At 42.7% G+C, this 26551-nt stretch overlaps 2 protein-coding genes across 7 annotated transcripts in view; both read right to left on the bottom strand.

Moving 5' to 3' along the window:
* The window catches only part of Erich1 (glutamate-rich 1), a gene marked incomplete at its 5' end in the record, with an annotated part of 52793804 nt that overhangs the window by 12224332 nt on the left and 40542921 nt on the right, over positions 1-26551 (bottom strand).
* Unc5d (unc-5 netrin receptor D) overlaps positions 1-26551 on the bottom strand; it is a 546654-nt gene that overhangs the window by 59172 nt on the left and 460931 nt on the right. For 3 of the 7 annotated variants that reach the window (XM_087588379.1, XM_087588382.1, XM_087588383.1), the window contains 3 exons: positions 17934-18119; positions 13154-13531; positions 9197-9281 (listed from right to left, as the gene is read on the bottom strand). In XM_087588379.1, the coding sequence (XP_087444505.1) occupies positions 9197-9281; positions 13154-13531; positions 17934-18119 (649 nt within the window). Of the gene's footprint in view, positions 1-9196; positions 9282-13153; positions 13532-17933; positions 18120-18884; positions 18900-26551 lie in introns of all 7 variants that reach the window. The other 4 variants (XM_087588380.1, XM_087588381.1, XM_087588384.1 and 1 more) reach the window with 2 other exon arrangements.

The following is a 26551-nucleotide window of genomic DNA, read 5'->3' as shown; positions in this document are numbered from 1 at the left end:
TTAGCAGGGTCTTGAGAGTAGACCATTAATATTTTCACCGTAATTGGAGGGCTTGCTTTTTAAGCCCAGAATTACGATGGCATCGGGGGAAACAATGAAAACAACCAGAGACCATCTGGGTCAGGGGAGAAGGTGCTTCAGTCAGTAAAATTCTTATTGTGCAAGTGTGAGGACTTGAGTTCAGTTCCACGACACCCATGTTAAAAACCAGGTATAATGGCACGGACCTGTAATCTCAAAGCTAAAGAAATAGAGACAGGATGGTGCAGACCAGCCAGTGTAGCAGAATTAAGTAACTCTGGGCTCAGTGAGAGATGCTCTTTAGAAAAAAAAAATCAAAACACACACATACACACACACACACACACACACACACACACACACACACACACACACAAAACCAAACAAACAAGGCAGTGAGCAATTGAGGAAGATACTAGATACCGATGACTGGCCTTCACATTCAGAGAGATATCTATGTACATATATACACACATACACAGGAACATGTATACATATGAACTCTACAATACACATAAATCAGGACTGGGTCTTCCTGAAATTACAGGCATGTAATTACAGCTGTTATTGAGGCTAAGGCAAGAAGAGCTCATTTCTAAGTACGCTTGGTCTACAGAATAAGTTTAAGGCCAATCTAAATGATTAGCAAGATCCTGTCTCAAAATGAAAAGTAAAAAGAGGACTTGACATGTATCTCAGTGGTCAGAGCATTTCGCTAGCATGTTCTAGGGCACTAGCTTTGAACTCTATCACATAATGAGTAAGTGAGTTAGTGAAAAAGTTAATGGTATTTTATGGTTTTCACTGGAGTTCTTATTCAGAAAGTTATTGTATTATCTTTATCCAAATCTTAAAACAGTTAACCACACATAGATTTTCAGGTCTGGAGAGAAAAGAGTGACTTGCTCAAGGTTACCCTGGATCTTGATGAGACTAACTGGAGCTCAAGCAGTCTGAATTTCTGTGCTCCCGTCAGTCTGCCGTCCCATCTCACTTCTGATCCCGCTTTACTTTTCAGGCACTGTCAATGCCGACGTTGACAATAGAATCTTGACGAGTGCTGCATTCAGCAGTACATTTCCAGGAGCTCCAAGATGGCAGGTAGACTCTTACCCGGAAAGGAAGGATTTTTCACCTTGAAGGAAGTGGGGGAGCAGATGCTGTGCCCACAGCGTCATCTCATACTTTTAAGTCAGAATACTGCCATGCCTTCTGGCCTGAGGGTGAACTAAAATTTCACTTTACTAGGCTCCCTGTCTATCCCACCCCTACCCCCTGATTATGTTGTTCATTTACTTCTACTCTCTCTCCTTTATGTCTCTCTCTCTCCCCCTCCTCCCCCTCTTATTTGCCTCATTTTTCTTTTCTTCTTTATACGTTAGAGAGTCATATTTATTCCCTGGAAAGAATTCCAAAGTTGTTCCTAGACCAACTGTTACAAGCAACTCTCAAGTGACCTTCAGCTGGCAAATCTCTCTCTGCTAATTAATCATCAGGTCCCAAGCCAGGATTCTAGGCAATGTTTTCAACCCTTTCTTCTCCTTCACCCCCACCCTCCACTTTTCTCCCTAGTGTCTTTTACCCCCTCTCCCTTGACCCAATGTGTAGATCAGTGAGTGGATCTAAAATGTTCATGGTTAGAGAAAGTACACTCAATTGTAGAGGGGCTATAATTTACCACCCAAACTGGCACTGTTTGGAGGGAGAAACAAAGGACTCCACCAATAATCCCATAAGGAGGGTACTTTTATGATGCAGGCTTGAAGTTCGGCAGTGGGGATGAGCCAGTAAATAATAAATTTCGCCTCTGAAAGTGACCCTTGCCAGGTCTCCTTATCTGAAGCCTCATCAATCCTTGCCATCACATAAGTTTTATCCTCCTCTCTCGCTCCCTCGGGGAGCAGGCAACATCACTGGAGGTAGAACTCACACTTATGCCTTCTTGCTCATCCTTCCTCCTTTAAGATTTTTTAATCTTGGTTTCCTTATTAAAATGCATGACAAGAACGCCTACCTCTGTACATCTGTGCATACGCCTTTAGCAGCACGATGGTGACTTGTCATTGTCAACTTGATTGGATTAAGAAACACCTAGGGAATTAGCGAGGATTTCTTGTGGGCACGTTTGTGAGGGCACTTGCATGGACAACCAGACAATGAGTGTGTGCACATACGAGCCCTCTGATGTTTCTTCCACACAGGAAGGTGATGCTGACAGCTTCCCTAAGGTTTTCTACAAACTCATCCCCGAGTGGCTCTCCTGGGAAGGAAGCAGGGAACACGCACCTTTTTACTTAATCCTCCAAGGCAAGGTAGTGATAGTTTTCATCGGTGACTTAGAATGATTATAAAGATAATAATTATTAATGGGCTCGATATAGATGAGCTATGATCCTGAAAGTTCTCAGTGATGGTGGACTGTGGGTGTATCTGACCCAAGTGCCAACAGTTGTATTTAAGTATCAGAAGTCCCATGTGGCCCCCAGGGGCAGTGGCTTTTTCTCAAACATTGTACCCTCACCCTCACACTGCAGTGGCCTGGAAAAGCTGTGACCCACATCTCAGAGCTAGGGTTTATCTCATTTCTTGGGAATATGGGACCTAAAAATATCCCTCTTCTCTTGACTTTGCTACTGTCCTGGTTGTGGTAGTGGTTTTTGTTTTGTTTTTGTCAAATAGACATAAGCTCTAATTCTCTGGGAAGAGGAATCTTAATTAAGAAAATGTCTTCATTAACTTGCCTGTAGGCAAGTCTTCATTAATGATTGATGTGGGAAGGCCTGTCATAAGGCGGGCATTGCCATTCCTGGGATGGTGATCTTAGATGCTATAAGCAAAACAAGCTACGTAAGCCATGGGGAGGAAGCCAGTAAGGGGCATCCCACCATTGTCTCTGCTTCAGTTCCTGCCTTCATCCCTGCCCCGACTTCCCTCAATGATGAATAGTGACCTGAGAGTTGTAAGATGAAAAATGTATGCCTCCAACTAGCTTTTGAGTTATAGTCTTTGTCACAGCAACAGAGAACAAACTAGGGCATCCAGCATGCCCAATATTCCAAAAGGTTTTCCTTTGATCCTGGGAGCATGGGACTGGTATACAATGAGAATCGCTACCAATGCTGTGTCCCCACAAAAGGCTCTAATTTTATAATCATTGGGTCTTTGAAGAGGCCAAGGGAAAACATTCTTTGAGATTATATTTCTTTAGAGTTTGAAAGGTGAGTAGTGCTAGATCAGCCTGGGAGTGACTTCTTTCTTGTCATTGTCATCATTGTCATCATCGTCGTCATCATCATCATCATCACCACCACCACCATCATCCTGACCAGCCACTTGGTATCAGCATCAGTGAATGGCAAGTACTCTTAGCCTGATTCAAGAGGCTAAGATCAGATGGGAGTTACTGAACTAGTTGTAATAATCTGGGTTCAAGATTTCGTTATCTTCTGAAAAGATGAGGCCATCGAATGATAGATGGTTTAGTATTGTGTTAGTATTCCTTCAATGGGAAGTTCTTCTCTGAGAAGAGCTTCAAATATTTGTTTAACAATAAACTTACTTTACTACAAAACATATTGTGTCCATTTCTTTTAAAGGGCAGTTGGTCTTCCTTTTAATCTCATTGATAAAAAATAAATACATTCATGTTTCCAAAGAAGGCTAAAAGCATTTTTCATTATATGTGCTGTAAACCATGATCTAGGAGCTCATATATGCATGTATTTATAAATGTGTGCAGGTGTATATGTGTTATGAATATGCATGTATGTGTGTATGTGTGTATGTGTGTGTGTATGTGTCTGCGTGTGTTTGTGGGTATATGGATGTGAGCATGTGTGCAGCTAGTGTGAAATCAAACCCATATAAAGCTTTTGACAGAATGACAGAGCTCATCTTGGGGAAGAAAGTCCATGTTCCTTTCTCGGACTCCTGGAGCTTCTTCTGTCATCCAAGCACTTGACATTACTTCACACTGTGCTACTAAAGCCAGTAGCTACTATCCACACATCTTTGAAAAAGTTATCTCATATGACCTAGAATTCTACCTTTTCATTCTTTCTACCCATTAGTTAGACTACATCATTTGATCAAAACAAAACAATATAGTCAACAAAGTGGTTATAATACCCCATCTTCACTAAGCCCCAATGGCAAAATATGTGTCCCTTTGTAAAGCTGTCAGCAAGATCACTTACATTTCTGATGCTGGTCTAAACATTTGGTCTTGGATATTCACATGACAGCGTAATTGGAAAAAGAAATGAATGTTTGCCTTTGGTTTCATTTTATTGCTTCTCAGAAAAAAGCTCCCCATAATAATTTTCTGGCCCAGTTCTCTATTCACCAGTCATGAGTGGGCAGGCTGTAGAGAGCTGGGTGAGGAGGAGTGGTCCAATGTAACAATGTTCTTACAGTAGGATGGCTGGAATGGGCTACAACATCAAATTCTTTTATTTGAAGATCAGAATTTAATTTTTAGAAAATTATTAGAACTTGGTTGTTAATCTGTTACAGATCTTTTATGGATAAAGTCCCCTACCCCACCAATGATATCTGAGAAAAGGTAAAATGAAACAAAACAAAGCAAAAATCTAAACTCAAATGTACTGGATGTAAATTCAGGAGCTGAGGTGAGCTTATTTGAGACACATTGCCAGAGTCACCATGGGTACCGAGCCAGTATTTCAGGAACCTGTCTGTGGGTCAGATGATGTATAGCTTTCATCCAGTGATCAGAGTCTCATCAGCAAATCTCAGAAGTGCTAATATTGCTACCATTCATTTTCTGGAGGCCACTGTAGTCCCTGTTCCTGAGGACATTCTATCCCCTGTTTTGTGAATGGGACCAGAGTTCAGGATGCTCCTTCCCCAGTCCGTAGAAAGCAGCAGCACAGTTGTATGAAAGTCATTTAAAGGAGTGTTCTGATACCAGAGTGACATTAACCATGGACAAACCTCTAGATCCAGCCACTCTTTACGACTCCCCCTCATATACATATCCCTGTATGTACAGTCACCAGAGAATTTCTCCAGTGGGGAAGATGCCACTAAGACCCTTTCCTCATCTTTTAAGACTGGACTCAGATGACATCTCCAGAAAGTAACTCCCTTTTCCTGTTTCTTTGTCATTAATAATGCATTAAGGATCTACTCTATTTTCACCATTTCTGTGGCTCCTCTTACTACAGTGATACACAGTGAAGGACCCTAACATGAAAACCCCAAATCAGAAATGTGGCAACCCCATAACCTTTGAGGGTTGCTATGGTTTGAATGAGAATGACCCGCATAGACACACATCTTTGACTATTTGCTCTGCAGTTGATGGGACCATTGGGGAAGAATTAGGAGGTTTGACTATGTTGGAGGCAGTGCACATCCTAGAAGTGAGTGGGAGAAGTGGGCTGGCTTTAGGGCTTCAAGATCCTCCTGCTGTTCCCAATGCTCTCTCAGCCTTGTCTTGCAGTCTAATATGTAAGCTCTTAGATGCTGCTGCAGCCACCTGTCACCTGCTAACCTGGAAACCATAAACCCATGTGCCTATGTGCACATGTATGTACCAACGTACATATGAATGCAAATCTCCCCCCCCCACATTTATCAAACCGTGAATGTAGAGTTGTGTGAGATTCCTTAAATAGAATATATATGTCTTTAGATTCCAATACACTGCTATAGAAACCAAGCAGAAAGCTTATATTAATCAAATCTGACTTCTCCTTGGCCAGTCCCCTGCTACGCTGGAGATGGCGCTAACCAGGGATAGTAGAAGTACATGCTAAGGCGGAAGGCATGGTAGACAGGCGTCTAAATATAGTATAAAGATATTTGTAAGATCCTGCTGTATTCTTGGTAGGGAAGTGGAATCAACAAATCCAATTCTCACACTCCCCAAAACAAAAGAGATGGAATGAAATGAAACGGGGCAGCCCATTCTCTGTGTGCTGGATTCAGAGGCAAGTTTATGCAGACAGATGGATGGCATAAAATGAAAATGGGTTTTCAAGTGGTGTGACAAAGGAAGACCGTACAGTGGCCTTTTCCTGATTAGTCGGAAGATTAAAAGCCAAAGAACACAGACCCAAAGCAGCTTCTTGGCTTAGACAGAAAAATTTATCCCAGCTTAGCAAACAAAAAAAGGGAGCAGAGGGGCATTTGCTATTTTCAGCATCTTGCAAATTGTTCAATGTCACTCAAAGAGGAGTAAGGATTTCAGAGAAAGCAGAATCATGTGCAGCCCAGAGTGACCACTCAGACGGGACACAGGACCCATCAGAAGGTTATCACAAAGAGAAAGGAACATAGAGTGTATGGGCTTCTTCCCATCCACTGTTCAATAGATAGGAAAATACATGGCTCATAGATGTCAACCCTCAGAGGAACGGGTTCTGTCTGTATCCAGCTCCCTAGACAGCTCCCTACACATAGTCTAGATACGGATGGGCAAGTCCAGTCCATTAACAATGGATTTAAAAAGAAAAGGTGGCCCAAGGAATGATCTCATTAGGCCAACCTGTCTTTCCAGGTTATTAGACTCTAAGTTCATGGCAGTGTTCTCTCTTATGTTAAAACTGCAGGGTGCCCGATGTAATCATCCCTTTCCAATACTTTGCGAGCGTTTTAAGTCTTCAAATACTTGATGCCTGTTGGCACATTTCTTCTTCTGATCTGTTAAGAAGGGGCAGCTTCCAGAAAGAGATGGGGATGGAGGTAAGCTGTAAATTGAGTGTCCTGGAAAAAATGGGAAGTAGCCCCAGGCAGACTCTGCTATAATGTGGTAGAAGGCATTGGGGATGGGTTTGAGTGGAAAAAGCTGAATACAGGCTCAGGAGACAGATTACAGTGACGGGGGACGAGGCGGAAGTCAGAGCTGGCAGGAGGCCGTGACTCAGGCAAGATGGGCTGGTTCTAACTTACTCAGTAACCACTCTGTATCCGCTGCTTCTACGTTTATAGACAATCAAGCTCAGATCAAAATAGTACTGACTGTACTGAACACAGCCAGAGTTTTACTCTCAGAATACTATAGTATCAGACATTATCAGGAACCTAGAGGCGATTTGAAGCTTGCTGCAGTGTTGTGGTTTGCCCTGAAGTTATCTGTATTTTGATGCTAATTCCACTGCCCCAAGGACAGCTGCCTAGTCAAGGACTCAGGACTCAGGTGACTTCACCAGAACCACCTCTCCATTGAATTTGTAAAGTACAGGTGAGGGGCAGGTATAGGATAGAAGGAGGCCTGTCATTGGAGGAGAAGGAAGGATGGGCAGGAGAGAAGTTTGAAGGAAGAGGAGGAGACAGAGGCAGAAGGAGAGACGGAGAGAGGGGAGAAGCCATGGCAGGTGATGTTAAGATTCTGCTCTGTGTATTTACAGGTTGTTATTAATGTTCTCAAGGGACGAATAGTACCGGGCTTTATATGTTTAAGTGGGCAATTATATCTTACCAATTGGATCTAAGATTGTGTTGTGTGTTCTTTTATGTGAGGGTTTGAGTGTAAGAAAGTGTGCGGCTGAGATATGTGTCCGCCAAGATATCTAGCAGATATCTTGGGGCACCGCGGTGCAGACCTAGCCGGGCAAAAGACCACAATACATTTTTATTTTTATATTTTTACAACAACACTGCAGAATGTGTATAGGTTAAGCGCACAGATCATGCCACTTTATATAAGGGATGTGAACATCTTGGGATTCTGGCATCCTGGAAGCAATCCTCTGTGGATGCTGAGGGAGGACTGCACTTGACCTTTGCAAGATTCTGAGTTTAAAATCATACAGGTAACAGACAGGAACCTCAATCTCAAACAGGCATCCTTTGAAAACAAATCTGGGGATATAAAAGAGGTACCATTCATCCAGGAACTCCAATGTTACATCTGAGTAACCTAAGACGGCGCGCAAACTCTTCAAAGCTCTCTCTGTTCCTCGTGCAGGGATACAGCTCACTGGGTCGGCGCTTTGCCCAGCCTTCTTGGATCCCTGGAATCAATGTCGAGTACCACAGACAAAAACAAACTTAAACTCTCTGAGTCTGCTTCTGCCCTCTGCCAGCAGGGGTTATTTAAGACCTTAGTACCCTTATAGGGATGTAGGAAAAGAGCCGATCTCGACACACGACTGAGAATGCTCTTCAGGTACCTGTCAGAGTGCACCTATATGTAAATCCTCTGAGAGCCTTCCCCATAACCAGCTAGCAGGGAATTGTCTTGGATTCTTCTAAAGCCTCATACCCTCGCTAGTCAGAATTGCTAGGCACCCTCAAATCCTTCTATATAGACCACTATCAAAATCTGTTTCAACCATCTGTTTTTCAGGCCCTTTCTTTCCCTGTGTTTCTCTTTCATGTGTTCCACACTCACAACAACAACAACAACAACAACAAAAAACAACAACGACCACAACAACAACAACAACAACAAAAAACAACAACGACAACAACAAAAAACAACAACGACAACAACAAAAAACAACAACGACAACAACAACAGAAAATCTATTTTAAAATAACCAAGATGTTATGGCTAAAAATGCCAGAGGTATGTATCCAGTTTTTAAGACAAATAGCTTTCTAAAGAGGAGCTGGCTTTATCCTGTGTGGAAGAAAGCAACATTTCTACAAATATTACAGTTACCCGGAGAAAATAACCAACTACTTTCATTAAAAAGAGTATGTGACAAGATTTGTATTTGCTCATGTAATTGAATTTAATGCCGCTAAAATCTGTCAGAACCAAAAGCTATTGAAGACCACGTATTTTACCCTTTGGAAAAAAAATCATCTAAGAAACTGACTCCCGGCCTGTTTGGTACGGGTCTTCGGCTGAACCTGGAGTCATGCTCTCATCATTTGATGGCTTTTTGTACATAGGGCTTTGCACTAAACATCACCTGCAAAGCCAATTCAATTTTGTTTTGAAAGGGAGACTGTTGGGAGATTTAAGCCCAGTTCCTATCTATGCGTCCTCTGACCACCAGTTCACGGTCTCCCACTTGGTGCATCCTGCTTAGATGCCAATAACCTTAAATTGTAACCCAGGCTTGTACTCTCTTTGTAGTCACCGCCTCATTCCCAGACCAACTTTTCTCATCTGAACCATAAATTCAGATTTTCTGTACAAGTCCCTGTGGATATCCAAGGGACCATTAATATGCTAGCCTTCTCTGACTCTTACCTGGGTTCACCTTGGTTGATTGACATATAAATCTCCCAAGAATTCTCCTCTGGGATGGCACCATGTGGTATGAGTAGACTCACCCCTAAGACAGAGAAAGCCAAGAGGTCATTTGGAGATATCCTAGTTATTTTGAAACATGCTATTTGGGCACCTTATGGATGCCTAGGCAAAGGAGTGTCCCCTGCCAATGTATGATTTATTAACACCAAACCTTGAAGAACTCTAAGAACTGTGGGGGGAAACTTGTTCTGTATCAGACCAAAAATGATCATATTCAATGCTCAATTTTATCTGGTATCTTGCCAGTATCCAAGGCCAGGATCTACCAAATACACCCCAAAACTTAAGACTTTATCAGCTCACCAATTAAATTTCTCCAACATTTAAAATATGGTTATATATCTTTTTCTCATTTCCAGAAAATAGCGTCTGGCTGATGTGTAAACTCAGACTTTCCCTGAACCTGGAATAAAATTGTCTTACAAGCTACATCTAGAAGTAAGTTAATACGCATCTTTAAAAAAAAAAAAAGGAAAAAAAAAACCACGTGTCTGACAAATTTTGAAACACTCTAGGTCATTCTGCAATTGATATGTCTTTATCGCAGAAAAAAAGCAGCTGGGAAAGATCACAGGAGTGACAGTGACTTAACCATACCCATGTCTTTGTCATCGTGAAGCCACACCACTGCCTCTGAAATGTACCCAATTCCTATTTACAGCTATGAAGAAAACACTTTACTTTGGACAAAGAGAGACATCTGGAGAAAGCTGGGAGTCTCTTTAACGTGACTTCTGTTTACAAAAGGGAATGAACCAGCGAAATAGTAAGAGCATCACACAAAAATAAAACCTCCAGGCTTCCTCCTAGGCTTTGAATAATGCAGCTTTCACACCGGTTTTCCCTTTTGTTGGAGATAATTACAGAGGAAGCTCGCAGGTTGCTGTTGAGGAGCTTTCTTGTTTTCCTCTCTCTCTCTGTTAGCAGCCACAGAGTGAAGGAATGAGAGACCTGTTGTGAGCCAGGTTATCTGTGATTCATGGTTGCATCATTATTCAGTAACATGCTAGCAATCATCAGCATCTTTTACTAGAACTAAGAATGGGGCACGTTAAAACTCTGATCAGAGCTTTTCAGTAAGGAGAGGTCTTTACATTCTACACCTTCGCATCCATAGTACGGTAACTGTAAATGACAATCAGATTTACAGATTGGGGACCGCCAATCAGATGCCCCTTCCGTTTCCTGTTCCTCCTTAACCGTAACTGCATCCTTCCCTGATCTTGAACACAGATGCTAAGGGGATATTCAGGGGTTCATATGTTGCCTTGAACCTAGTCATTCGGCCTTGCCTTAGTTTGGTACTTATTCCTCTGTTGATTCTTCTCCATTATCTCTCGGCTGGGATGACAGAGAAGCATGAAGAGGTACCAGTAGAAGCTCAGTACATAATCAGGCAACTGTGCCCTGTTACATTCATGGCACTTAGCACAGTGCCGGACACAGAATAAACATATTGCGAATATGAAAATACATGAGAAGAATTCAAATTCCTTAGTGAAACACCAGGCTCTGAGTTATGCTGTCTTGTGTACTCCATCATTGTCTAGGGCTGTTTGTTGGGCCTATCCTAACCCACTTCCTTCCCGGTAAGCTCAATTCCCTGTGTTTAGATTGAAACATTATTCAAGACTTTCCTAATTCTACCTGAATCAATCCTTTAAGTGGCCCTTACATGTTTTTTCACTCTCCCTCAATCGTGATTTATATGAGCCTTCAAATGTACTTCTTACCCAAACCTACATTGCACATGGAGGCTGAAGAGAGTTAATCACAGAGACAAGGGTAGACTATCAGTGGACAGTAGCATGCTGCTGGCAAGTTGCTGGTTATGAAAAACAAAAACGCAGTGGGAAGGGTTTATGCCTACGGTCCCCTAAAGAACTCTCCATTTTCATCATCATTCACCACTGATCTTTGATTTTAAAAGAAAACACAGCTCCCGACTCCACCTGCTACTCTGACAGCTTTCGAAAACTCGATATGACAACAGAACCACTTGTCAGAGTTTCCACTTTCATATTTTGCATAATAAATGAGTTCCAGAGTGCACCGCTTGGCAATTCGAAACGGATGGCATTAGAGCAATCTAATTTCTGTGGCATGCTTTCTGGACACTTCAGTTCCCCAGGGCATAGTTTGCATTTATGCCCTGCAAATACCAAGGAGCATGTTTCAATTCCCCACACCTCTTTTTCCTAAACCTCGTGTGCCAAGTGCACTTTCGATCTTGTCCAGTGGTTCTTGTCAGGAGACTTGAAAGCATCCCCTTCAGGGTGAAACTGGGTGGGGATCGTTGGCAAGCTATCAGAGTTTTAGTTTTCAAGATGGATGTTTCTCAAGGGAGATGCCAGGGATAAAAAATAGTTCTCATCCACCCCTATTATCATGTTTTCTTTGATGAAAATATGGGCAATGAATACTTTGGTCTTGGCACTTGCTCAATGTATGTAAACACAGACACATGTGAACCCTGTACACAAACTCGTTAATACATGAGGATGGGAACACGACTGAGGAACTTTGATAAAGGCATAGTAACTCACTAGCTTCATATGAGTCTTCACATCCTAGTCTTTGGTAGGACAAGGGTTGCAGGTTCCATTTTTATATTTTTTTTTTACAAATGTATGTGATAGATATGGCTGGCTTCTTTCTAAAAGAAGTGTCCTATTGGTCAGTTATCCTCGAGAGGCACAAGTTAGAATGACATCATATACTGACACTCCCACAGAACACTCAAAGGTATTGGAAACAAGAATCCTAACATGCCTAGCAAGGTAGATTGGGGAAACATCATTATTTCCAGAGCTGCAACAGAGGCTATTTTCCAGGAGTAAAATACACTTTGAAACTGTGTGTTGGAGGACACAACTAACTTGGGATAGAATGAGGCAAAAGTTACCAAGTGAAGAGAAGGTCCAGTTTCAAGTCTAAACCACTAGGCAGGTAAGGTAGCTGCAGTCATAGTGTGAGACCAATCCTGTCACAGATTTCATTTAATGAGATAAAGTCCTGGTCATCTCCACTCATTGAGCACTGGCTTGATACTCAATTTCAGTCTAAGAACATGGATAAATCCAATGTTCCTGACCATCTCTGCTTTCATTATCTGTCCACCTACCTCTATGACTTAGGACTAAGAGAAGAAACCAATCCCGTTTCCCTCTGCTCTGGCCTCAAGCAGCAACCCTGAAGATCAAGGGACAGCTAGGATGACATCTTTAAAGTAATCCATGCCAGGGATCTGAAATACCCACTACAAATATCCAGAGAAATCTCCTCTCTTAAAACCCAAAAAGGGAAACACAAACTTAGAAATTAGTTGGGCTTTGGGCTTAGTTCTAGAACTAATGTTTGAATGTTAGTGAACAACAATGCAATGATTCATCATCATCGCTTGCCAAGAACCAATGTAATAGTAACTTAAAAATAGTCAAAGTAATTATCAAGGGTGCCTGGCATGGAGAGCGCTCATAGACAAGAGACTGAGAAACGTGACTCTCCATGCACTAAAGTATTTGTCAGTACAAACATGTGCTCTGTCCAAGTAGGGCACTTGTCAGATGTAGAAAAAGACCTGTGTTCCTTCCCTCTTTACCATGCCTTGGGTAACATAGTCCAACAGGTCTCAAACCCAGGGAGCCTACCCATGCCACCTGATGGGTCTCATGCCAAAAGATGACTATAGACAGCATCAAAGGTGGTGTTCTGTTCTGTGGGCAGGCAGAGAGAAGGCCCTGTCTTACTTTAGTTGCACTTCTGGGGCTCCAGGGGATACAAAGTGCAGCCCTGGCCTTTGCTGCTCACTCCCAAATGAATCTGGTCATTGCATACTTCTAAAAAAGTATTTACACAAGCAAGGGAATATGTGAACACGTGCTTACCACCCACCTGTATTTGGCATTACTAAGCGCCCCCCTAAGTGTCCAAAGACACCAGTTGTCCTCAGCTCCGTCCTTGTGGGCAGTGACGACAGATTTTGGATGTACGGAGTCTTGTTTCTGGGATGTATGGTACTAAATCCACGGTTGTTTCCATGGGGGAAGGTCCCGGAGTGATTCTTGCCATGGTACTCGGCTCTCTCAGACACTCCCAGGGAAACCATGAATGAGCTCTGGACTTTGACTTTGATGTCAGAGAGAGGGTTGAAGAGTGAGGACTCTGTCATGAGCTCCTTGTCCAGTGGATCCTGCAGACAGATGGGCCCGCTGTACGTCCGGCTCACAGTCAGATCTGGATGCATGGCAGGATTCAGGAGGAGAGAATTTCCTGGTAAGAAAAACAGGATCTGTCACTCAGACACTAAAAGATGCCTCCATCGCTCCTTTTGCAGTCCCCTCAATTAAGGGGAGAACATCCTGCATGGGTTTTAGATGTTCTGGTTGGAATTAGCCTCCCTTACTAACCTGGATGGAACCATGGCAGTGCTTGGGAATGGGGACCTCTGAACTTCCAGGTCATTTTCTTAATGGCATGCTCCCATTGCCCTCACATCCAAAGCTCTATACATGCCTCCTTTTCAAGACAACATGTCTGACCCTGGATTAGGGCAACTTGCCTCAGGTACTTTTTGTGTGATTATTTTAACTGGCAAAGGTAAAAGAGAAAAAAAAAAAGAAAAAAAAAGAAACCAGAAAGATGTTTTGTTATCGAGTTAGGGGCAAAATAACATTTGTTCATTTTAAGTAGCAAGAGATGCCACAGTGTAGCGACTCTCCATGCTGCTTACAAGAGCCCAGAGAGGAGGTGAGAAATATCTTGTAGAATTCTGAGCAGCTCCTGGGGCTTGGAGCAAATAGTTCAGGGGACTTTATGAGTCACTCTAAGTCTGAGGGGCCAGTGTCTTTGAACATCACATATGTCACTCTGAGAGGGAAAGAACATTCCATTGGAGAGTGACTTGGATTGTATGTGGGGAGTATCTCAGAAAGGTACCTTTCTGGTTCAAAACAAATGAACAAAACAATCTTCATAAACACAGGAGAAATTGGACCAGTGCTCTAGTTATCTGCTGGGCTCGCCATTTTTTCCAAGCCAGATATTTAAAAGGCTGTGATATTTTCTCATGACAAAGTAACCCCACTTATTAGTAAATAACAGAATAACCCTCACTCCCCTGCCCCCCACCCATACCAGTTCGTCAAGACGACAGCTCAAGCAGAAACCCAAAATCATAGCCAGCAATATGGTCCTCTTGGACCTGACCAAAAAAAAAAAAAAAAGATTTCAAATATGGTATTTTTTAAAATGCTTCAATTCTAGGTTGTATTGTAGTAGTCTCTACTGTTTTTCTATTTTCCTAATTTGTAACAGTGCCATGAGGGGAACTATTGCCTTGGATTTTCCCACCCCTTGTCAGGATGTGCTAAGAACCAAGAAGCAGAGAGAAGATGAACAAGAACTATAATGCAGCTCGAATGGTCCTTTAATGGTACCCCTCTTTCCCATCTTGGGGCTGTTGTGCCAAGATGCAGCCTCCAACCAGTAGCCTTTCTGAACAGGACTACACTGAGTTCAATAGATGATGACCTTGCTCTTGTCTGTGGTCTTCCCAAGGAAAAAAGTGGGACTGAAGAACACAGCACACTGGAAAAACAGTTTGAAACAGCAGTTTCCATGGAGACTTCAAAAACTCATATCCCCAAACCTCCTGGCTATTTGAGAACAAGCCCCCACCTTTTGAAGATTAAATTTTGGCTACTTTTGAAAGACTTGCCTAGCTTATGAGGGAAATTATTTCTGATTCTTTGAGAGCACAGACATTAAAAAACCTGGATACAGAAGGACATACAAGGCTAAGCATTTGAAACAGTGCTAGAAAGCTTGCCCAGGAAAGTTCTATCACTAGAAACGCACACAGACACAGACACACACATGTGCATGCAGATACAAATGCACACACACACACACACACACACACACACACACACGTGTGTGTGTGTGTGTGTGTGCTCAAGCACAGAAAGGGGGGAGAAAGAGAAAGAGGGACAGAGAGAAAACACAGTGGGAAAATACACATAGAGATGAGAGAGAAGGAGAGAGAGGGGGGGCAAGGGAATGAATATACATAGGGAAATACACATACATTGGAGGGGGAGAGAAGAGATATAGATAGATAGATAGATAGATAGATAGATAGATAGATAGATAGATAGATAGATAGATACATAGATAGATACATAGATACATAGATAGATACATAGATAGATACATAGATAGATACATAGATAGATACATAGATAGATAGAGAGTGAGGGGGGGCAAGGGAATGAATATACAGAGGGAAATACACATACATTGTATGGGAGAGAAGAGATATAGATAGATAGATAGATAGATAGATAGATAGATAGATAGATAGATAGATAGATAGATGGATGGATGGGGAGGGAAGAAGAGAGAAAGCACATACATAAATATACTCAAATGCACAAGTCTCCAGTTGAAAATGTTGGTTGCCAATCTGACTGAAGCCTGCTTAGGGTCCGTTATCCTCCCTGATTTGTCTTGTTACCCTATCTTCTCTTTAAAATTTCATTTTTTCTCATTTAGCCTAAAGCACTGTATTCTTTCTGTATGCCTGACTCTTTGTCTCCCTTCCACCCCTCCTTTCTATCTTATCTATTGAACCCAAGGGCTTTACAACATGCAGAACAAGTAGTCAAGCACTCCCATGATACTTTCTAAGGTTAGTTTTAAGAGTCAATTTGGCTCCATATTGAATCACCTGGCAATAATCTCAAGAAGCAGTTACCAAGATCAGACTGACCTGTGTGCATGTCTGTGGGGAATTGTCTTGGTTATGTTAACTGCTATGGGAAGAGCCTGCTTTCTAAAGCAACATCATTCTCTGGGTGTTGAACTATGCACGAGTAGAGAAAGTGAGCTGAGAACAAGTAAGAGTATTCATTTTTTATTATTTTCTGATACAGTCTGTGGATGCATGTGACTAGTTGCTTCAAATTCTGACCTTGACTTTCCAGCAATGATGGTCTATCTTTTTCAATTATAAACCAAATAAGCCATCTTTCCCTTAACTTTCTCTTTTGGGGGAGGGTTATTTAAGTACAACTTCATTACAGAAAGAAAACTACGACACTGTTCTGCTTTTAACATTATTGCTGTTCCCCTTCCTGGGGTACTGGACATGTTGTCCATCAAGATATCACCTTGAAGACAGTGGAGGTCAAAGTCACAGCCTATGAAAATGAGATTCATTGTCCACAGATATGGGGACAATAGCAGTTAACAAAAGAGGTTTTGTCTTCTATCCTGAGATTTATAAAATTCGTAGACAAAAATAAACCAAATGGTCAGGCGATCTGATAAGATGGTTCTTTTAGACATTCACAATATACTGATGTTCTGAGGCACTCCTCCATGAGGAGGAGATCAGCCAATATATGTAAATCACTATCCTCCAATCTTACTCAGGCCAGGCAACCACCTCCTCTCATATCCATTGCTTGCTGATCCACAGAGCACACTGCTGTCCCACGGTTAGGGGACATGTGAGCATCTAGAGCTATATTGAGAGAATGAGCTCTGCCCAAATGCCAAGGGCTTCCCCAGGTTATTCTCAGCAAACTCATTTTCACAAGAACACCATGAGAAGGATGCTAGCATTCTTTTTTTATAGTTGTGAAACAGTGACTCAGAATAACTGTTTTGCTTCGTAGCGGTTTCATACTCTAATGTAACTGACTTCAAAGCAGGTAAACTTGTACACAATAGTGGCTTAACAACAGTGGCTTAACACTAATGTACACCAAAATAAAAGCCAAGGGGAGAAGTCTATCTCTCCTAGGCCTGGCTCAGTAGGTTGTTCTAGCAGGTTTGGGCTTCTACTTCAGCGGTTTGTCTACGCAATAAATGCTGCACACAGAAACCGCCCAGCCCTTATGGTAGGTTATACCCATACAACGAACTGAAATAAAGGGGGAAATTATGGCTGCCAAGGGTAAAGTTACAAAACTTCATCTTTTGAAGAGAGACAGTTTCTTTTTGCTTAAAATTAAACCCAAAATGTGTCTCATTCCCATCCTGTATTCAGGAATAGGTTTAGTTCATAATAGAGGATTAAATAACTCTCTGTGTTCTGCAAAAGAACATTTCTGTGCTTTGACATGAAAAATGTTTCTTCCCCCACAACAAAAGATTGGTCAGACTTGGCAATAGCTGAAAGTAATTTAGGCTGGTATTTCATTTTGTCCCCCTCTTAACTGATTCTTCAGCTATCTTCTAAACCCTTTTTATTTATTTGAAATTAAAGAAAAAAAACCCAATGTAATAGAGGTTATGGGTAGTTGTGGTCTGGGGCTGTGTCCTCAGCTTTCAGTACTCAGTATTTTAGTTAATAAAATTAAACTCATAAACTAAAACCAGGTTTCTTCAGAGATGAAGTTGGATAATTTGAGAGGCAGTGAGTCACTGAGTGTCGAACTATTTCACTGAATGTTGCCAAAAATGAATTGAAATCCGTATGTCCTCACAGTTACTGAGGACCAAGAATATCGTTTAAGAATTGGGTGTTTTAATGAATGGAAACAATTTGGTAGCGGCTCCCAGGACCAGGAGCTACCTTCGCACAGTGTCAAGAACATGGAGGACACCTGTGTGAGTGCAGCCGGTGGTCCTGAGGATGAGGTGTTGGGGGCCCTACGCCGCTGACCTTGACGAACTGTTTTGAAGTTGAAGGTCTGGAAGCCACCTGTCAATGCAGAAGAGTCAATGACGTCCACTCCGTAGTCACTATGGCTCCGTCTGTAGAGGGTGACACCAATGACCAGGACCGCAACGGCTACAACGGCTGCACCCAAGCCCGAGTACAAAGCAATGTCGCTGGCATTCTCAATGCCTGAAAGACACAAGAGAAGTCCTGAGTGGCTAACATGGGCTCATGGCATAAAGCCACCCCAGGACATAACATGGTGTTCTGTTAGAGTCTGGAGCCTAATGATCAGGAAAAAAAAAAAGAAAGAAAGAAAGAAAAAAAACATAGAAAGCTAGCTACACATTAGAGTCTCATTTACACAATAGTCATGTTTCTAAACTTCCTCGTATAAATCAGAGCAAGGCTAGTCTAATATAACTGCATTAAGGTAGCTTATCATATAATAGACTTGCAGAGGATCAATTTTGCAAAGAACATGACATTTTTTCCCCTAGTAAGAACAAATAACTCCTTAACTTAGTTGAAGAAGTCAGGGTTACCTGAAAAGCACTTCTTATATTTGATTTTTTTACTGGAGGGGAAACAGACTCACACAAACAACAAAGAAAAGGGTGGGTTCTCTGCTCATGTGGGGCTTGGGGCACATGCATATACACAGAGCTGTCTAGGGTCGGACGTTCACATGGTCTGGGAGTTAAGAGAGAAGAGATCAGGGTTTACAAATATGTAAACTTTGACACCAATATTCAGAGTCAAAGCACAGTAGTAATGTTGGTTTAGCATATGCAATCATCATGAGAGCAATGTTTATATGAAACATGAGCATGTTGGTTGCCAAGGGCTCCTGTGTCCATGGTCAATGTTTTCTGATACGAATGCAATGCTAGAGTCTAGCACTTTATTTTGCGGGGGCTGCTCTCTCAGGGGCACATGCTGTGTCTCCCATACCTCGCCTACTCCATCCTATTGAATGCATGGGCAAAGCAAAGATAAAAGCGTTAGTTGAGCTTTAGGATGTGGCTGTCCCCCCACCCCCAGGATATGCTGCAGCTGAATTCCCATTCTTTTCCAGAGACGGATCAGGTGTAGTTCATCCCAGAAACAGATTGATAATGGCTATTATAATTCAACCTAGGGGAATTATCTGAGGCAAGCTAATCCTAAAAGAGGTGTCATCTCAAAGTGTATGGACAAAGAAGGTGGTGAGAACGAACTACATAATTTTCCAACAGATTATATGGTAAGCACATGTAGTGGGTCCAAAATAATTATTCTGGCACCCAGTGTTGGGCTGAGGGGAATCAAAGAAACACATCATATACTTGCCTTGTAATTGCATAACACATACTACGCATTTCCCTAAAATTGTATTTATCAAATGGGTAAAGCTAGCTACACAAGTAGAGAGTGAATTTATGTTTTAGTGGGCCACACACTAAGGTGTCACCAAATTAAAGAGTCAATGAGGAGATCAGGCAGCATCAAACCAGCAACGGTGCAGTGAACACAAAAACACCAGGCAGGGAGGACAGCTATCAGAGGGAGTCAGAGTTGAAAGGTCAGACGTTCCATAGACACATTTAATAAGCGGAGCATCGTCAAGATGGGCCATGCAACGGGCTATGGTAGAGCGCTTAGTTCTAGGATAGTCCAATGGGGGCTGGTAGACCTTTTGTTCTCACCACCCAGACAGTGAGCACAGTGACCCAGATATCCAGTGCAGAATTGCCATTCCTGCCTGTCTTCTGGAGAAACAGGGGGGCGTTCACCAACCTGCTTATGTGTTCCCATCCCAGTGTTTCCATGTTGGGAAGAATCATATTCAGGGCGCAAAGCACACTGAGCCCAGCGGACACATCACACCAGGACACCAGCAACGGTGGTGAGCAGACTTTGGATTGAGACCAGTTAGCGCTTTTTCCTTCCTTGGGAATTGCTGAGCGATGATACCCCCATTGAAAAGGTGCTTCTGGGGGCGCAACACCTTCTTAGCAAAGGAGCACATGCAGGGAAGCAGCCTGGCTATGCACTGACTGCAGCTGCTTCCACTGCTGAGATTGTAAAGCAGAGGCAAAGACATTCTTAGAGTCCCAAGCACAGAAACAGGAAGGACATCAAGGGGCAGAGGGGAATGAGGTAGGGTGGGACGGGATGATAGGGGTGGAGGTAGGACTACCTGAACTCAAAATGGAAATTTCTAGGCATTAGCACAGTGAGACAAACCAGGGAGGCAAGAGAAAGCTTCCCACCCTTCCCACATTCCCATTTTGGTTCTTGATACACAAGTAACCAGGGTGATCATCGTCATTCTGCTGCCTTTCCCATTGGATTAATGCTGGGTATTGTTCACCAGAGTTTCCTCTCCCAGAAAAATGCGCACAAGCATTTGACTTAAGTAATAAGAGCAAAATAGTAAATTAAAACTATTTTCAATGAGTAGAGGTAGCAAAGACATGACTCAGTGCTTAAAAACGCCCCTGCAGAGGACCCAAGCATTTACTTTCAGCATTCACACAGGGCAACTCACAACTGCCCGTCAACTCCACCCTGGCACATCTGATACCCACTTCCAGACTCCGGAGGCCCCTGCACTCTCACATGCCCAAACCACCACAAAGGCACACATGTAGACATAATATAAAAGAATAATAAATTCTTAAAAATCTTGACGAGAGGGACTTTGGCTAGAATGGGGACAGAAGGCAGCTAGACTTGGAGGTGAGCACTGGCCCCTGTAAAGTTTACTCTGTTCCCTGGGAAAAGAAAAAGGAACCAAGGGACACGCGTGTCATACGAATAACCTGGGAGTCTCAAAGGACCGGATGTACTGAATCCACCTTGTTAGGGACAAGTTTGTCGTGAATTTGCATGGAATTAAAAGCCCCTCAGTCAGTTATTGTCTAAAAGCCAGACAATCAGACCCACCCACAGGCTCTGAGCAGTTGTGAGCCTTTCAGGCTCAGTTTTAATATCACATGCGACTATTCAACATTGTTTGCCAGATCTCAAGAGGTCTAAAGCCACATCCATGCCCACGGCTCGAATTCCGTTAAAGTTGAACTTTCCTACTTCCTCCTTGATCTTCGCTGCCATCTTCTCTTCATTATCTCCCTGCCTGTGCTAAGTATTACTACAACCCCTCTACAACCTGCTTTTCCATATTTCCAAGAGTATAAGGTAGCTTCTTCTCTAGATTTCAGGCTAGCTGATAGAGATTGCATTTTGTATTCAGAACTGAGCTCATGAGGACCAAAGGTTTAGGTCCATGTTTTCTATGATGGCGTCCTAGAGGAAGAAGGAGCAGGTTGTGTACACACATGCGTGCTTGTGTGTCTGCATGGTGTGTGTGTATGTGTGTGTGTGGGGGTGTGTGTGTGTGTATGTATGTCTGTGTTACACATGCAAAAATATACAGTCAAGGGTACACTCATGCACAGGGCATTGGCTTGGCTAGGGGGAGGTGATCATTCCTTTGAAGGGATTTCCCAGAATACACCGTTGCATAGCATAGCAAGACACTTTCCGGGACCTGTAGTTGTCTCTACATGTACTCCTGTGCCTTTGCTCCTGGCCTGCCATTGTACTGTCATCCCACATTCAACTGTCCTTGACTGACTTGTCAGGTTGATGCTGGTAACAGAAGATGCCGCACAGTGATCAGTGTGATATCTGGGCACCCACCAGCTTAAGGCCCCTCCCTCTCTCTGGGGTGACTCTGGCCTGGCCTGAGTGTGGGTGCACTCAACTTTGTTTACCTATGAGCTTTAGAACTTCTAGGGCTTATGGTTCTGAAGATGCCTTTTTGGACTATACTTTCTTTCATTAATGATTGTTTGAATGAGAGTTGGGTTGTTCTTCCTAACAGCTTTATACTCCTGAGAAGCAGTCTTGCCTCTATGCTTCTTCATGGTACCTTGCTAGTCATTGTGCAGAACTATTTGTCGCTTACTTGCCTCGTTCTCAAACTGAAGAAGTGAAGTGTTAAATAGTGTAAGTTTGAGGGGGTGATTTTTAAATCTCTGCTTCAAAATTTTTCTTCTCATTTGTACAGGGTGTGTTCATAACTATCAGTCCCTTCACAGATGCAGAAGTGCTGATCTGTTGGCTCAAAGGGATTCTGAACAAAAGCAATGGCTCGAGCAGGGCTCCTCTGCCTTTGTGGGCATAGGACGCCTCCATACCTTTGTATTTCATAGGCAGGGCTTTGCACACCACTGTGTTCCTGTTGTCTTCCCTGTTCCCTTCATCCCTACCTTCCTTTCACTAAAAGTCACAAAAGCTTTCCGAGGAGCATGGAAGGCGGCAGCATATCCAAGAACAAAAGCAGTTATGTATAATCTGCATCTATAGACAAAGCAACAAAAACAACTGAAACTCCTGACTGAGAAACCTGTTATTTCCAAGTTCCAAAGAAAGCGTGGAGGAATGTATGTGTGCAGTGAAAAGCACCCACAGAGGCTCGTCCAAAGATGAGTGGGGGGAGTGGGAAGTGGGGCCTTGGGAAGGAAAGGGCAGCATTTGTTTTCGGTGATAGGATGTATAAGGGAATATTCTAAGAAGAGACTAGGTCCACAGTAGCCACTCCATGACTGCCCATTCAGGAGGAAGCAAGTACTCTCATTCTTTCTGTCATATCGAAATATGATAGGAAGGGATAGCAAGGAAAGATATGGCCTTTTATTAAAGCAACTGGTTTTCTGGTTGGATTTAAAATGACCTTTCCTACAATGAGGGTTGTTAAAATAAAATCTATATTTGAGGGAGATGGTGAAATCTCCTTTCAGGAAGCCTTTAAAACCCAGCAGGACTTTGTAGCAGTGTGCAATTATGTTAGTTCAGTTTTTTTTTTTTTGTTTTGTTTTGTTTTGTTTTGTTTTTTCTTAAATCAGAGTTGGCTGGAAATAACTAACTGACCTCTCAAAACCCCATTCATATTAACAAATTTGATAGTTTTATGAATGACAGTCCTCTCTAGGCATTTGTAATAACCGATATCCCTGATGACTCAGGCCACAGCTGCTTAATTGATCTACCCCATGTTTCCCAGACTCCAAGGGGAAAGACATTATTAGTTCCTCTTGGTGATGGAACGACATCTCAATTCACACGTTACAAATTGAACATACCTCAAATTTAACATAATCAGACTAGAACCTATCCTGAGGACCCAAGCTATAAAGAATTAATATAGGAGCATGGTGAATCCCTTTCTAACCAAGATATTCTGCCTCATCTCCTAGTGGGTGTCCTGGAATGACCACTATTTCCATTGGAGACAATAAAGTAAACAAACTTGAGTGCTAATGAATGAGGCAGTGAACCACTAAGGAAGCTACATTTAAAGGAAAAAAAATATTCTGAAGAAGCCAGGGAGAAGGGAAACAAATGGAAGACACAAGAGCAAACTGCTGAGGCAGAATCCCACAGAGAGTCAACCAACTGCCAGCCCAGGAGGCAGCTTCAGTGGGGCCAGTGCCATTGGCACACAGACCTAGAGGAACATTCCCCAAGTCACTGGTAGCATTGTTTATCCTTGCTGTTACCAAGAGGCCATAAGAATTTCCTTTAACTTGTCAGGAAATAGCTTTGAAATGGTCGGCTATGATCAACCATAGTAATCGATGTCAGTTACACTTCGTAATCCTTGGTGACTCCTGACCTCTCAGCCTCCAATCAATGTCTCCCCTTTTCAAGTTCTCCATCTTTGAAGGCCTCATTCCTGCTACTGCAGCTGCTGATTTTCGTTGTAATTAATGGCAGTAGAACAAAGTGTCAAACAGTGTAGACCAGGCATCATGCTAGCATTTTACACTTAGCATTAACTCCAACGACATTGAGCAAATGTCCTCACTTAGGTGTATAAATCAAGGTAAGAAAAGGATAACATGCTTGCACCAAGCCTTGTGAACAGTGTGAATGGTAGAGCTGAGAGTGAATTGCATGGGGTCCATCACCAGTGTCATGCCTTTAGCCACGCTCCACCCTGCTCACTTCTGTCCTAATTATACTGCCTACCTCCCTTAAGGTCAGCGGTTCTCAACCTTCCTAAAGCTCTGACCCCTTAATGCAATTTCTCCTGTTGTAGGGGCACCAACCATAAAAGTATTTTCATTGCTACTTCGTAACTGTGACTTTGCTACTGTTATGAATCCTAGTATAGATATCAGATAGGCACGAGATCTGATATGTGACCCACAAAGGGCGCTCGCTGCAAACCATGAGCTGAGAAACACTGCTCTATATAGAAGGGACCATTCAGGAAAAAAAGCAGTCAGTGCCATGAGCTTAGGGAACCAGTTCCTTACCTATGGTTTCATAATTAAAAAACAGCCAAGCCCAGGTCTAAGCATACAGCCACCTTTAGTCCCTAAGTGTTAACCTGCATTACCGTGTTCGTTCCTCACATCTCCTCTCTTCCACACAAGTATCCAAGTGACTCTGGCCCACTAGATTAGAGGAAGTCACATCTTAGCTGTCTAGCATCAGACATAGGATGCTGTGCACGCTCCTCAGGGTCTTCCTAGAAGCTCAAGCATCATGTCATTCATGTCTCCTTGCCATATAACACCAAACAGTCAGTATAGTCTTCCTCTAAGACCCCTAATTCTCATCTATCTTCCTTCTTGTTGAGAACACAGAGGCAATCTTGTGGAAACTTCTATAAGCTCAAAATTTCTCTGTTCAGGTATGTGTTTTCCTTTCCCCTTCCTAGTTCCCTGTGTCAGACCTGCTCTGACTTAGTCCCTTCCTTCAGGGATATGACTCCATGTTTCATCTTTTAGCCTTGTGTCTTCCAGGTCCCCCTCATGGTGGCATCTTGTCCCTGCTTATGGTGGAGTTTTGCTCCTCTGCTTACCTCTCTGCAAATCCCTCTGTCAGCTCACTCTGGCCAACTTCTCAGAGACACACCTTCTATTCTTCCTTCTCCTGAGTTCTTAGTTCTTTATTTGTAATATTTCGAGCATTGAAAACATTAAGCACCTGTGAATGGATGCTTTCCAATGTCACTGACCAGTTACTTCTAATCACTTTTTTTTTCTGTTGGTCTTTGTGTTTGTTTTAGTGAAACCAATGCATGTGCGAAACTAGAAAAAGCTTTAGGAGTACAAATAGTTCCGCAATGCACGGAAAATGTTGTTCCCATTTTCTTGTCCTTAAGTAACCATGATATAATAGCTCTTGGGTTTCTCCAGGTAAAGGAGTATGGATGCCCATCATTCACCCATCTTCCTTGTTCTTCACCCTTAAGGCTCCATATCTATACATAGCTATATTTTCCAGTTTTCCAGAAAGCAAGGTATCCAATCCACAGCTCCTTATCAGAATTTACTTGGCATCCTTTATCACACATGCCTAGCTGATAGGCAGGCTGTATGATAACTTTTGAAACCAAGTCCCTCTGCCTTATCATGTCATGTCTCTTACCCCTTCATGTCTATATCCACCCACAGCCCCATTTCACTCTGAAACTCATCTGTCTCTTCGTCAGCAGTGAGCATCTTTGTCACGTTTCCAAAGTGAGATGAAGCTATGCGAAGCCTGTCACTGAATGATGACCCTTCACCTCTGGTCTTCTTACCTGCTCTTCAATTACTGTTTAGCAAAGAACTTGTTTTCTCCTGGCTGTAAGTACAGGCTATAATATTCCATTGTTGGTCCCCTTTCCCTTTTCAGTCTTTCTAATTGTATAATCACTCACATACAGACATACAGACACAACTACCCCCGGTCCTGCCCAGACTCAGGCAAAGATCTGTCAATCTTCCTGGAAGACCCATGTTCATGTCTTCTTGTTTGCTGGACACAATTACCTGCACTGTGGCCTGAGGTCTCACATTTGTCATCTGGTTTAAGGATTTGTCATTCTTGTGTCTTTGGACACGAAAAAAATTCCCCTCTAAGTTCTCTTTTTCTGTTAACGATACCACCAGTGACCAGCTGTAAGATACAAGAATCATCTTTGATTTTGTTTGGCTCACTTAAATCACTTGCTTTCTTGCACATGTCTCAAGGAATCTACACTGTCTGTTACTACCTATTTTCAGTGAAAGACAACTTTTCTAATGCCCGCATTGCCCAACCTCTCCTGCCCGATACTCCTGCTCCCTGCCCCAGTCTTCGATTACACAAGAATGTAAAACGCTATTCTGGAACTGCCACTTACAGACTTTCCAACTGCTTGTTTCTTTGTACTGAGTCTGTTCCCTGGTGGAATTCCTGCAGTATTCTGCCCCATTCAGTACTGCAACACCTTTCACCCATTCTTCCTCACATGTGCCATACTCTCATCAAATCTTGGGAGTTTTCACTTGCACTTTCACTCTTTTTTTTCCATTTATTTTTACTTAATTTTTTTTATTAACTTGAGTATTTCTTATATACATTTCAAGTGTTATTCCCTTTCCCGGTTTCCGGGCAAACATCCCCCTAGTCCCTCCCCCTCTCCTTCTTTATGGGTGTTCCCCTCCCCATCCTCCCCCCATTTCCGCCCTCCCCCAACAATCTAGTTCACTGGGGGTTCAGTCTTAGCAGGACCCAGGGCTTTCCCTTCCACTGGTGCTCTTACTAGGATATTCATTGCTACCTATGAGGTCAGAGTCCAGGGTCAGTCCATG

Source organism: Rattus norvegicus, chromosome 16 (genome assembly GCF_021556685.1).
Source record: "Rattus norvegicus strain SHRSP/BbbUtx chromosome 16, alternate assembly SHRSP_T2T, whole genome shotgun sequence".
Taxonomy (NCBI): domain Eukaryota; kingdom Metazoa; phylum Chordata; class Mammalia; order Rodentia; family Muridae; genus Rattus; species Rattus norvegicus.
This window is presented reverse-complemented; position numbering and strand designations above follow the sequence as displayed.